A 14,850-nucleotide genomic window follows, 5' to 3' on the forward strand; every position below is an offset into this window, starting at 1 on the left:
AACAAACAAAATGTAATATCCCTCGATATAATTTTTTTATGATTTTAATTTTATAGAAAAGATTTTATAGAAAAGATTAAAATTAAAGAAATTGAGAAGATATTTTTTAATTTCTGTTTTTGAGTATTATTGAACGTACCTTCGTTTTTGTCGATAAGGATGTAACAGAATCCTGTTCCTCACCATTAATGCAAATGGACGAATTTCCTAATGAACTGCAGTTACTATGTTTACTGTATCTTTCACGATAACTATACTGTAAGCAATATATAATTACGCACCATATAATTATATATAATTATATAATTATGTAATTATGTTACGAATTTGCATTATAGAGAAAATACTATTACATAATGTTTAAATGTTTTAGTAACACAAGGTTGTTTTTAAGATATTTATCTCTTATTAATTTATTGTATGTCACATGCATATTGAGTTTCGCTAAGGATGTTTTGAATCCACATTGTTATGAATCTGACTCACTTATTAAAGCGATGCGTATCACAAATTTTAATAAAAACATTCTCTCAGTATTTTATAAAAATTTAAAAATATATCAATTAATATGAAAAAAATAGTATCTCACGCGAGATTTCTATCTGTGTTTTTATGTTGAATCGCATCAGCAAACAGCAAAGTTATATATGTAGGTATACCTAGCTAGATAGGCAAACAAATATGATTACAGTATTTTTAGTCATATTTAACTCTTTTATAAGAACAGACTGCCATTATGCTAACTGTTTCTGTACGAAATAGCGAATCGCGAGAACAAAATCTAATCTCTGTTAAAGTAAGGAGTTTGTTAAAAAGTTTTATAAAAGTCTGTTACCTTGTCATATATATTTATGCAATTTATTGATTTATTTTTCTGTTCAAGTTATTTTAAATTGATAAAATGAAAATAAAGAATAAAATTCAAATTATTTGAGAGCAAATTTTTTAAATTTATTTGTAATTACATAACTTTTACTATATCTTATTTATATTTATCGATGTGTTATAATAGCGTTAATATAGCGATGGATTAATAAAGATAATTATTATGATATTTAACCTGTAACTAGTATCGTAAAAAAATATTATATTGAAATTAGTGCTATAGGTCTAATAAACCCACACCTGCAGTTAATGATCAAGAATAAGGCCTTAATTTAATTACCAAGAGAAAAATTAAGTTTCTTTTCAATAATATTCGTTTATGATATGAGAAATTACGTTACAAGAAATATATTTAAAATTATTACGTAATGAATTATAGTTACTAGATCAAAAGATTAGTATGATACCGTGCGCATGGATTTAAGCTACTTTGTGAACGAGACTGACGAATACGAATTTTGCGTATTTTTGGCGCTTACCTTGATCGAAGCGATGCAACCAACAAGTGCCACGATATTGCAGAGCATGTGGTAAGCATTGAGAAGGAGAGTCAGTGAATGCGTTATATGACTGACGATGATCTCAACCAAAAAGAAAGCCGTGGTGAAGAACAGCACCAGGTATAGTTGCACCGGTTGAAGCCTCCTGAACCATTCTTTCACAGCCATGACCCTGTCCACAAAGTCATGTGAACGTTTATATTCTCTGTAACGATATCACGTATATACAGATCACTGTTATTCTATAATGGTCACACGATATTATCGCAACTAATTGTTTCATACTGCCTACAACCGTATTCAATTTCATATAAACTTTACTTACGATAATTTGTAAGAGGTATATCTTCGATCTTTCTTCGAACTTTTATGTGAGACAAAATTTTATTATATAAATTTTATATAATACTCACTTGTAAAAATTTGTTGATTTTATCGTGAGTTAAATTTATTTTTCTGAAAATTTTCGAAACACGTTGATTTAAAAATAGAATTATATGTAAATAAAGACGGTGATTCATTTGTTCACGTAAGAAGCTTCGTAAATAAATCACAATTAATTTAAATTATGATATGCAGAATATAGAATTATCTATTTGGAACGATAATTTGTTGTGCATTTATAAATTGTTAAGGTCAATTTATGTACAAAAAAAAATTGAATTCAATTGAATAAATGAATTGGAGAGAGTTGTTCAATTCACAGATTTGCTTTCATTGGCTGAAAAAGTTAAATACTGCAGTGAAATACTGCAAAAGTTAAATGCTTCTTTAATAATGACTGAATGAAAATGTAGATAAAGAAATGAGTTCTCTAGGGGAAGATTATTGTTTATGAGATATTTTGCAGCCCATCACATAAAATTGATTGACAAACATATATGTATTATGTAGAGAGACAAAAATAAATATGCTGAATATATAGCATTCGATAAATACGACCTCTGTTAGTTTTTCAATCAACCACAAGCGAACTTTTTAAATAAACTTCACAAATAAACTTTACTAATTAAAAATTTAATTTTTAAATTTTGCACAAAAAAATGCTTATTTTATTTTTAATTAAAAATTTTTTTTAGATTATGTGCATATCTTATAGCATCGTTTGGTAATTTGATTCAAATTTCAAGATTCACAAAATAGATTAAATGATTAGTGCTACTCTTTACGTAAATGTGTAAAACTATACAAATTTAATTTAAAGATTACAATAATATATAAATAATATATAAATAAATATATAAATAAATATATTTAAAGTATGTGTGGAAATGATTTATAGTGAATTTATAGTGGTTTTATACTTATTAAAATTTCAAAATCTTACTGCTAAGTGTAATAATAGCAGAGTTAATAAAGACTGATGTTTTTTTTTAAGAATAAAACATATTGTGTTTTTTCTTAAATATGTTTTTTTAATGCTTCAAACATATTTATGCTTTAAACAGTACTACAAAAAAAACATATTAAAAACATCAATTAAGCTGTTTTAAACTGTTTAAAACGCGTTTAAAATGTTTTTTACCAACCCTGAATAATAGATATGCAATAATTATTTTTATAATGCGCATTTATGTACATAACAAATATATTGTACATATATATATATAGCTAATATTAATATTAAAATTCAAATGAGGATATTAAAAACTGTCCAATTATTATATTTATTACAGTTAAACGGTTAAACAATTATTATATTTATTACAGTTATTTGTTGTCTATTATAGATATCGCATTAATAGTAATCTTTATTTTATATTTATTTGATTAATGATTAAAAAGAATTAAAGAATAGATGAATAAAATTAAAAAGGTTAAAATTTTATTATATTAATAATTTGAAAATAATGATTTGTTTGTATGTACGTATTGTAACTTGATTGCAACTATGTCATGTCTTATTCATCTTCTATTGATAATGCAAATTAATAACATAATAGCGATATAACTTCAATAAATTATATAGCTATTATGTTACTAATATATATAAATTTATTAAATTAATAACATAATATTATATTTCTTACATTAGTTTAACGAGTCAATTAATTATGCAGATGTTATGCACCAAAATCTGTGAATAAAATGTGTAATCATTAATATGAAAAGAAGTTTGATATTAAAAATAAATTAGTAATACACACACACACACACACACACAAAAATATATGTATATTATTTACATAAATGCGTATTACACACTACAAAAATCGATTTTTTTTTCCTCCCATGAAAAAATTAAACAAATTTTAAAAGTAGATGTAAAAAAAAAATATCCGTGTCTCGGCATTTTACCAGATCAAATCATTAATGTTTTTTAAGTATGATCAAATATCTTTTTATAATACTGTATAGCACAGGTTTTTTCCCATGAAAAATTCAAAGAGATTCTGAAAGTAAATGTTAGAAAAGTATACTCGTCACTCAAAATACATTTTCTTCACAATAATTTTTTTTTCAAATTTGGATGAATTCAGTGATGAACATAGTGAACGCTTGCATCAAGACATTGCGATCATCGAAGAATACTTCGAAGAAAAACATATGCTTGGTAAATACTGTTGGTCTATTGTTCGTGATACAAAACCGGAATCATATAAACGGCAAATCAAACAACCAAGATTCTTAATAATTATAATTATAATTGTATTATTATTATTATACCAAAATTTGAAAATATATGAAAAAAAATAATTCTCAATTGGTTTTTATTCGGACTCATCGCATAATTTTACATGCAAAAACGTCAATTATTTATTTTAACAAAATTATTACATAATTTAAAATAATTGTAGAAAGCCAATATAAAACAAATACAAGAAATGGCTATTTTTTTTTATATCTACTTTCAGAATCACTTTGATTTTTTGGGAAGAAATATGTGTTGTACTATGTTATCACTCAAAATATTTATATGTTAGTAGTAAAATTTTGAAACTTTAATAATTAATAATTAAATTTAATAATTAAATCCATTATAAATTTATTATAAATTATTTCCATACATATATACACACTTTAAATATATATATATTTATTTATTATAACTTTTAAAACCTTTATAGATTACATTTGTACATTTTTATAAATTTATTCTTTCATTTTTATTCAAAAAGCATGTTAAAACAGTTAATCATGGAAACTTGGAATAACTTTTGTATAGCAAAGTATTGAATTTATCTTTTACAATCTTTATGAACAAAGAATCAAGATCAATGGCAGGATGTAAAGTTTCATTATATTGCACAGTAGCGAAGAGAAAGAAACATTGCTTTTAAGTAACTGATATCACGTTCTTTACCGATTAAGCAATGCTTCTTATAATGGAAGATACTCGCAGGTAGATCGATAAAAAGTAGACATTCGACCGAATGAGACAGTAACCGACGTTTTGCGAATAAAACAATATTGGAGCACGGAGCAGTTAGATGTCCGCAGTTGTCTATCCGTTGAACCCGATAAGTCGAATCGTTCTCCGTCCGTTAATTCATGTGTCCGTAACTAATTTTTCGTTCTTTAGACTAGTATTTATCCGTGATGATCCGTTCGCGTAAATGATCTGTATAGTTGCGCGACTACCATCACTTATTGTCACTTCACCAGATAATCTGCATTTTATGACGTACGTTGTTCGATCTCGATCTTGATCTTGATGTTAGATTCGTATACCTGCACAATGATGCTGTTATTTAATCGCACGATCGTTTGCCAGAAGATACTTGTTAAATCGATAAGTCGCTTTTTATGTCTTCTAAAAAATTCTCTGATCTCACAGTGTCAGTTTCTATTTCATCTCGGAGCACACAGAGAGAAGAGAACTCTCGCCCACATCGGATGTTAACGTGATGAAGAAGACGATGCAAGTTCGTTTTCACGCGATGCCGGCCTTCGACAAGACAATTTATAGTTAACTACGCGTGCATCCGTTTAATCATTACTGTTATATCGCGGTGTACAGTGAATTTCGTAAATCGGGAATTTTCGATAGAACATGGACTGAATTGGATCATCACTTGATATGTGCGCCATATCAGGTATATGAAGTCAAATGATCAACTTCGTTGTTACTCATATATATAACTATGTTTGACAAAGCAAAATCGAAAATAAAAATGCGAACGTGTCTTAAAACCATGTAATCTAAAATCAAATACTGAGAGTGATGTTGAAATATGACATGATGTCTGTTTCAGTCTAGAACTATTTGTTATTTGAAAATAAACTTTAAAAGATTTATGTATATTCTCCTAAATACAGGAGTTCTGTTGTCTATGACTGCAGTATAATTAATCTATCTCTATTAAAGGGAACTTATCTACTGCATTGTAAAATATTAACTAATTCGACTTTTTTTATTTATAATATTCAATCAAAAAAATTATATCCCAATACACTTTGAAAGATTTACGTTTTGCATAACATAACTAAAAAAATAATTTTTGAGTTATTATCATAAAGATATAAAAGTTACTCTATTAATAATTAAAAGTAAACTAACTTAACTTCACAATCCGTCCATCAAATAACTATGTTGTTCTTAAGATTTTCAAAAATAATATCTTCTACATATATCTTCTATAAGAGTAACATTTTGAGTTGTATCGTTTTTGTAAATAAAAAGGAGAATTTTTCGCAGAGAACATTTAAAGTTTTGGTTTTACTAAAAAAAATTCATATCTCTTTACAAGAACAAAACGGAAGAGGGGGGGAGGGAAGGAAGGAGGGAGGAACGTATTGACATGGTTCGTTTCGATACCATTCTAAATTGAGTGATTTCTCGAGTGTACACAATGAGTGTAATTCGTAGCATGTCACACGTACACCGTATTTGGCATGTCTGCGTTAGATCTGAAAGGGGGACTGTCAAAGCGTTAGTTGCGAACATCCGGGCGCAGTAATGGGCTTGAACAACGAAATTCCCTCTCCAACAATCGACGTCATCTTGGACGATCAACACATTGCGACACATTGAAAATGTAAAAATTATACTGACAAAACTGTACTGAGAGACAGTTGCGCGCCGGTAGATAGTTACGTCCGTGCAATTTATAATTGATTCTACTTGTTTGTATTTCCCTCTCCATTAAGGAAACTGGAAGATTCTCAAAAACGTTGTTGCTATCTTATCGGGAGACTTATTCAAATAATGCAGAGCGCGATAACACTTTTTTTAACATATTGCCATTTAATACATTCTCTAATTCAGTATTTTAAAATTTCGAGTTTATTGCATGTAACATACAGCTGACTTGTAAATTGTCGTGAACAATTATTCACAAATAATTCGTGATCTTTGCAAAAATTACGTATGTATATTTATATTATGTATTTATATGTATGTGTGTACGTACGTGTATAGATTTTTTTTTCAATGCTTTTTTGAAGAAACGCTTTATCGCTATGATAATGAGAAGTTGTATTGACCTTTAAACTTCAGTGAGTTGTTGAAGATATTTGTAAAAATATCAGCACTCTCGGGAAGAGGAACACTTATCAATTATCACATTCTATATGTTGGCATTCCGTATTACTTTTTACAAAATTTTCGCTGAAGGTGTTCTTGAAGAGAGCCGAATTCGCACAATGCGCGCATATTGCGGAGGCGAACTAACGTTCGTTTCTGATCACGCATAGATTATCGGCAGCCCATTGTGATGGCTATAAAAATAATCAGTAGCCGATAACACTGATTATCTGCTCGCGTATCAAATGATCAAATAAAAAACTTGAATGTTGTAACTATGTTAGATAATCAAGGATCCAGGGATATTTAGGCTCGATTGTTTTCTCACTCTCGAAACCTCGATAAAAATTTAATGTTATCACAAAATTTCAAAGATTAAACGTATTCTAGTATAGATCTATAACTGCATGTTGTCCTATGTCTCTTTTAACTCATTAAAAAGCATTACGAAAATATGTGAAGAATACTGATAAATATATTTGTATTACAAAGAAGGATACAACTTTTTTCGCAATTGTTTGGAGTTCGTTTTATTTCTACATTTTCTTATATATTTTTTTCATAGAGAAAATAATCGTAATAATGACACTAGATTTAAGAAAAAATTGATACATTGAAATAAAGATAATAAAATCTTTATTTACATTAGTATGTTACAAAGTCAATTATTATTTAAAAACTTCAGAGAGTTGTTGACTTTTTGAATTAGTTTTTAAATGACTGAAGCATAATTGACAATGATTTCATAACGAAGTGAATAAGGATTTTATTTTTTATTTTAATATATATGTCAATTTTTCCTTGATTATAGATCGTCATTATTATATAATTTTCGATTTTCAAGAAGAAGAATGCATTAAAAAATGTAGAAACAAAATAATTCCTGAACGATCGCAAGAAAATGGAAGTTATCCTCGTTTTTATATAGTAGTACTAGAGATTTATCGATAAAAAAACAAGTAGAACAATAAAAGCTGGAATTGTGTTGCATAAAACAAGTACATACCTAATTAAATTGAACAAAAGTTAAAATGATGAAGCCTTGATCAAGATCGATGAAAGATAATATATAAATCAAGATATTACTACTTGTAAAAAGAAAATTATCTAAAACTTTAAAAACTTCCTATTTCATATTATAAACGTCATTATACACTTGCACAACACTGAAATTCATTTGTCACGCAAGTAGAGTTCGAATTCGATGGTTCTTTATTCGCGAGTGGAGAACTGCTTGTTAGTCTTATCGACATCGTTTGCGCGTAATTATAGCTTCATTTTACAGCCACTATATACACGTCCACATATTTTCTTTTTTAGAATATAATCATTGCAAAATATTATATGCAAAATATTATTAGAACCATAAAAAAGTAAAGAAAATAGAAATCTTCACAATAAAATTTTCATATTAAAATTTTCACAATAAAAATCTTATAAATATGACTTTGATTTCTTATTAAAGCATGCTTTCATTGTGCTCAACAAACGTTCACTATGTGACAATCGATCACAGGTAGTATTTATTTATCGAATAAATGTGATATAATTATTAATTTTATAAATTTATTAATATATTTCTCTCGTACATATATAATTAAACTTCACATGACATATTATATCAATAAATAAATTGAAATTCTCTCTATCATTGGTTAAAAAAAAAAGAAGTAACTCAAACTTTCTTAATTTTAAATCATGCAATCATAAAAAAATCCACTCAGTTCAAAAAAACAATTTCAAAAATTTAATTCTTAGATTACAATGTATTAATTGCACTACAAGATTATATTTTAAATTAATAATTATCTAAATTTTATAAAATATACTCTCAATCTTAATACATATTATGTTTGCATGTTATTTATAAAAATTAAAAACACATTTATTAGATAATATTTATCCAAAATTAGATAATATTTATCCAAAATGTTGCAAACTTATACAGTAAATTTAAGAATTAAACTTTTCTGAGATTATTTTAAATGAAATTATCAAAAAAATCCATCTTAATATTTCTCGAATATTTTTTTAAAAGATATATCTTAAAATCCTTTTTCATATCTCAGACTTGTTTTCGTATGATATTCGTGCGATATATATGATAACTGATTGATGTTTGTTACCATTTCCGACATCTTTGATAATATAGTTTATTATCAAAGACTATATAAACGACAAACAAAATCCCATGCCTTCATAAATACTTCATCATACGAAATAGAAACGCATTAAGTAATACAAATAAAATTTTATAATCAAAGACAAATTCCTAAAACCGACTTTAAGGAAATAGAAATTTTTTCAAAACTTACATTTAAGAAATTTAAGTAACATATGAAATTATATCTAAGATGTAACGAAATAAAAATTATTTTAATTATTACTATTTTTAACATTAAAATTATTATTTTGATTGATATTTTAACTTACTATTTTGTTTGTATAATCAGCACTTAGCTAATAAATAATGAGTTAAGAGAAATGTTACAATTTAGAGATCGTTATCAATTTCATAGTCTATCTATTTCATAGACACAAAATAATATTATTATGAATGTTTTATGTATATATTATTACTGCATGGTTAATGAACGCTGAAAGTAAATACAGGAAGTGAATTATTTGCGAAGAAAATCCAATCAACTGATTCATGCATTTCTTTTGAGTCTTTCTCCAGTTTTTTCCTTAGAAACTTTTATATAGTTTTCTCAGTTCGATGATCGTCATGTAGTACTCATCAAAAAGCATATTTTCTTAATTTTAAAACTTGTATTTCTTAAAGAATGATTTGTATTTGTGTCAGTTAATTTTAATGTAAATCTGATGTGATAAATATGATGTGACTACTTAAAGATTAGCATTCAAATTATTGAAAAATGATGTAGTAATAATGTGAAACTGTGAATATAATTCAATCAATGTTAATGTAAGATAAAAATTGTGTATTACGATTTATCACATTTCAATAATCGCAATATACAAAAAATTAAGTTTATTTATTATTTATTTAACATTGGAGATATAATCTTCAATTAGAGTTTTGTCTCACAATTATCTTTTTCTAAATTCTACAATTTTTATAGAATCTAAATCTTCTGTTTAAAAGTAATTAAATAATTTTTTAATTTATTTATAAATTACATTAATTACATCAATAATAATCAAAATTTTTTGCACGTTTTATAGAATATTTATAGAATATTTTCTTTATATCTTTTTTATCTGAAAAGTAAAAACAACTATTTAAAACCAGCATTTGTATTAACAATATGTTTAGATTTCTGTAAATAAATTGCGTTTACATTTTCATAAATAAAATCAATTATTTTGATATGTATGCAATTGTCGGTATTATATATAATTTTGTTTTAGCTCAATAAATAAAAGTTGTTAATTGCCGCCATTGTACAAACCTCTTGTACACAGTTTAATAATAGAGTTTTAAGTTATTAAGTAGTAAGTTTGTGTGTGTGTGTGTGTGTGTGTGTGTGTGTGGGTGTGTGTGTGTGTAAAATTGAGAAACCCACTGACTTATAAATCCGTTCGAACTTGACCGCTCGATCATGTCTGTTTAATTCGTAGCTTTCACACAGGCAACATTCGTATAATTATTAATGACTTGTAAAATCCGTATCATCATTGATAGTGTAGTAAATATAAATAAAATATAGAGGCTTATCTAATGTAACATTTCTCGCTGGGTGCAACGGACAAGAATAAGAAATAAAATGACGTTTATCTGAATCCGTTTTCTTCTAATCTCTTTTTTTATGCTGGATTTTTCCATTGGTGTCGATATCATAATAAAGAATATACATAATAACAATATATCAAACAAATTTTTATTAGTAAGAAAAACAATATAGTAAAATTTAAGCAATAAAGTAAACAGAAGTTTCGAAAAAAACTTATAATTAATTTCAACATCACCTATCCAATTAATGTTTATATTTGCTATAATTATGTTAAGCTATAATGTTTTCTATATATTTCTGGAAAAAAAAGCATATGAAAGCATACTATGTTTGTATATTCAGTAACAAAAAATAAACATGTTTCATTATGTACTTACAATCTTGCTTACTTAGGCTGTGATCAAAGTTTCGTTTTGAAGCATTTAATGGACCAATTAGAAGAAAGAATTTTGCAAACTGACCAATTAAAAAAAGCATTTGTAGTATCGCGTTGACCATACCCTTAGTGTTAGAATTATCTTTTATAGGATTAATGAGAAAGTCAGAAAAATTTGTCATCAATCATTAAAAAATTTACAGATATTATAAATTATATTACTGCTAGAAATTCTGCATGTTTGCATGATGTATTTTCAGCAATTTCTGCAAACTAGATCGCACATAAGTTAGCGAGAAAAATGACATTATATGCTGTTTTAATTATTAAAATTTAATTATTAAGTGAACGTATTAAAATATCTTCATTTACTGGAACATTTGATCAAGATGAAAAAAATAGAGAACATTCAAGTGGATACTAATCGACAATAGTTGTATGTTTTAGATTTTTAAATAGTAACAATGAGAGCAAATTGTTTTATTTCCTTCATGTACTCCGATTCTGTAATTCGTAAAAACATGGTTAATATCATTATTATCATTGCATAGGTATTATAGATATTAGGTGTAGTAAAAAGAAATCCATTATTTTTGCATGAAATTGAATGGAAAAATAATGGATTTCTTTTTACTACACCTAATATGTGGTAAAAAAAGCTGCGTAAAAGACAATATAATGATACCAGATATCGATCCTGTCTTTAAAAGACCAGAGTACTAAGTATAAATGTCGATCGTATAAAAACTTTACTTTATTTTTTATTTTAATAAAAAAAGTAATAAATCATCAAATTAATTATTTAATCTCAGATCTAATGTATATTGCAATGTACTAGCAGTAATTTTGGAATACGGCTGAAGAAGATATAAGATATTTACTATGGCCCGGATTCAGAACGCGCTTACAACGATGTAGCGCGCTAACATGCTATAATTTACGTTCCGCATACTATAGAATTTTATCGATAAAAGCACGTTCTGAATATGGGCCTGTAAGGATTGTAAGGTCGGATTCACACCTTGACGAAAAAACAGAAAACGGAAAAGCAGAAGCCAATCGGAACTCGCAGTAGTAAAGGCTTAAACACAATAGGCACAGGCAATAAGCATAGACAACAGGGAATAAAGAGCCGTCCAATCAAAGTTCTGGGATATAATATCGAACTTACACTTCACTACCTGTACCTATTGTGTTTAAACCTTAATAGACAGTACATTCCGCTTCTGTCTTTCCGCGAGTTCTGATTGGCTTCCGCTTTTCCGCTTTCTGTTTTTCCGCTAAGATGTGAATACTCCCTAAGCACATTTTGAAAATTCTGAAAACGCCCATAATTTTTATATCATGGGATCACCTAGCGCCTAGTGCAGGTGTTTTCGTTTGCTAGTCGCTACTGGTGATTCATTTCTCGTCATGTTTCGTGCATTTGTTAATCAATGTATCGGCTCACGAACTCATGTGCGCTTATGTTCCTGATCCTGAATCCTACGTTTCGTAGATAGGGCGACTATTCAGTTTTCCTAACCTAAATAGTCGTCAACTTTAATGATTAATAGTTCGCTGAGCAGAACGAAGCTTTTGTCTATCAGATTCACTCATTGCAAAAACATCAAATAAATCTAATTCATAATCAATATTAGGTAATTATCTTGATAAATCTCAATAATTATCTTGATGCCCCTCATAGATCTTGTTGTCTAATTTAACAACTATTTGTAGATTATGGAAACGTCGGACAACTCAGTAGAACCTGCTAAAGTCGCTGAGGAAAACGAAAACGTAAGTATCTGCAATTTTGTAAAATAGAAAATATTTTTTCATTTGTATCTGTTTATTAACTATATACTTATTTGGCAAATAAGAAATTAATTATTGTTTGTTTGCAAACAAAACTATTTCACGATTTTGTATTTTTATCCGGTTTAACATTTATAATTAATGTGTATCATTTATTTGTAAATATTTGTAATCTGTTTACAATTTCGTTGCATGCAGTGTGAGAATATCAAAGGCTATGTAGAACCTAGATTTGAGTGTCCCATATGTCTAACATGGCTACGCGATCCAGTTTTAACATCTTGTGGCCATAAATTTTGTTCTCAGTGTATTTATACTTGGCTTAAGTAAGTTGTATTTCATTTCATTAATCATGATTCTACCATTGTATAAAGTTGACTGGTCATTATGAATTATTAGGAAAGAAGGCGCTTGCTGTCCAGTTGATAGTCAACCTTTGAAATCTGAAAATCTTTTCCCAGATCTTTATACCACTCGAGAGATATCTCAGAAACGTACAAGTTGTATTTATCAGCAATTTGGTTGTCAAGTAAAATTGTCTCCTGTGGATATGGAAACACATATCATTCAATGCACATATAAACAAGATATTTCAGAGTCTCGAGGTACATTTTATATAATCAAATTAATATAAAGTAATACAAATTGTTCCTACTTTTTAAAATTAATTGTTATAATTGTCTGGTAGTACAAAATAGCACTAATGCAATGTCTGTGGAATCAAAATTATGGGATCCACCTCTAAAAAATAGGATACAAGTTGCAGACAAGGAAGAGCCTTCTCCTGATTGGCAACAATTGCTCAAGTAATTTAAATATGATTTTAAAAAGATTATATTTATATATGCTGAAATGTATATGAAAGATATAAATTTTGTTTTTAGAAATCTGTATGAAAGAATAGTAGTTTTGGAACAAGAAAATCGGGAGCTCTCTATAACAGTATCTAATCAAAAAAATCAGCTCGCAACTATGTGTCTACGAAATTGTAATGGAGTTTATATATGGAGACTGAAATCTTTCCAAGAAAAACTCGACGCTATGACAAATGATCCTCAAAAAATGTTTTATAGTCCAGGTTTTTATACAAGTCCAAACGGATATAAGATCTGTGCGAGGATTAATATATCATCCAAGAATCCCGATTATCTGTCTTTTCTTTTACATATTATGAAATCAGACAATGACGACGCTTTGGACTGGCCATTTAATGGTACAATGTTTTTTGCGTTGGTACATCCACAAAATTCGGAAAAAAATATATGTGAAAAGACATCGTCAATACTAGGTCTTGAGGCATTCCAAAAACCCACGTGTGAATTGAATAAACGTAGCTTCGGTTATACAGAATTTATATGTGTGCGCGATATAACTGATTTTCTGCGGCACGATACTTTAATTTTAAAAATTGAAGTTTATCCTATATCTTATAGAGATAATATCAAATAGTTATTATGAATTAAGATATGAGTAAACTTTATAAATAACGTGTGTGTGTGTGTATGTGTGTGTGTGTGTGTGTGTGTGTGTGTGTGTGTGTGTGTGTGTGTGTGTGTGTGTGTGTAATATATTTATATGTAATTTTTATATGTACTGCAGAGTGTTCCATTTTAATTCTCCCAGGTAACTATTTTGAAAAATATATAAGATACGAAAAATCATTTTAGACAAAAGTTATAATAAGGGATGGGTTCCGAGTAACATGAAGCGCGTAGACTGCATAGACACTCCGATTCGAATCAATGCATGTATTGGAAGTATTTTAGTAGCGCTGAGAATTTCCTAGATTGTACTATTCGTATTGAATTCTTAGCATTCTTTCCAGTGCATTGTCTGCTTTAGGGATTCTATTTCGACTTGAGACAATTGAAGCGTTTGATGCACTTCATGCTGTTCGGAACAAATATTCATGATACTATGATTCTTAAGTGGGAAATCCATCTAAAGGTTCTAAAGAAGAAGAAGTCGAAATGAATAACGGACAATTTGAAAGATATTTATTTTATATTATAATTAGTTTATTTCATCTTAATTACAAGTTTTAAGTTTGGAGGTCAATCTTTTTGATGTGTTACGTTATTATGTTACGTTATTATGTTAAATACTTTTAAATAATAATTAAAAATA

At 27.7% G+C, this 14,850-nt stretch overlaps 2 protein-coding genes across 5 annotated transcripts in view; one reads left to right on the forward strand and one right to left on the reverse strand.

Annotated features, from left to right (window-relative positions):
- The window catches only part of LOC108693922 (zinc transporter 1), a 9,387-nt gene extending 3,969 nt beyond the window's left edge, over nt 1-5,418 (reverse strand). Inside the window, exons 1-3 of one of the 4 annotated variants that reach the window (XM_018203134.1) lie at nt 5,058-5,418; nt 1,365-1,557; nt 140-256 (exon numbers count right to left, since the gene is read on the reverse strand). In XM_018203134.1, the coding sequence (XP_018058623.1) occupies nt 140-256; nt 1,365-1,553 (306 nt within the window). In that variant the 5' untranslated portion in view covers nt 1,554-1,557; nt 5,058-5,418. Of the gene's footprint in view, nt 1-139; nt 257-1,364; nt 1,591-1,798; nt 1,828-4,689 lie in introns of those variants that run through there. The other 3 variants (XM_018203132.1, XM_018203131.1, XM_018203133.1) reach the window with 3 other exon arrangements.
- Nucleotides 5,419-12,381: 6,963 nt separating this feature from the next.
- On the forward strand, nt 12,382-14,172 carry LOC108693910 (TNF receptor-associated factor 6-A-like). Its single transcript, XM_018203107.1, has 6 exons — nt 12,382-12,566; nt 12,646-12,705; nt 12,922-13,049; nt 13,123-13,328; nt 13,412-13,529; nt 13,608-14,172. The coding sequence occupies exons 2-6, from the start codon at nt 12,649-12,651 to the stop codon at nt 14,170-14,172; spliced, it is 1,074 nt and encodes a 357-aa protein (XP_018058596.1). The 5' UTR covers nt 12,382-12,566; nt 12,646-12,648.
- The last annotated feature ends 678 nt before the right edge of the window (nt 14,173-14,850 follow it).

Source organism: Atta colombica, unplaced genomic scaffold (assembly GCF_001594045.1).
Source record: "Atta colombica isolate Treedump-2 unplaced genomic scaffold, Acol1.0 scaffold111, whole genome shotgun sequence".
In the NCBI taxonomy this organism is placed as follows: domain Eukaryota; kingdom Metazoa; phylum Arthropoda; class Insecta; order Hymenoptera; family Formicidae; genus Atta; species Atta colombica.

Bases quoted from the DNA above. Each gene is read 5' to 3' on its own strand.
- LOC108693910 (XM_018203107.1), top strand. From the start codon at position 12,649: ATGGAAACGTCGGACAACTCAGTAGAACCTGCTAAAGTCGCTGAGGAA. The intron at 12,706-12,921 runs GTAAGTATCTGC...CGTTGCATGCAG, and splicing joins TCGCTGAGGAAAACGAAAAC to TGTGAGAATATCAAAGGCTA. The intron at 13,050-13,122 runs GTAAGTTGTATT...ATGAATTATTAG, and splicing joins TGTATTTATACTTGGCTTAA to GAAAGAAGGCGCTTGCTGTC.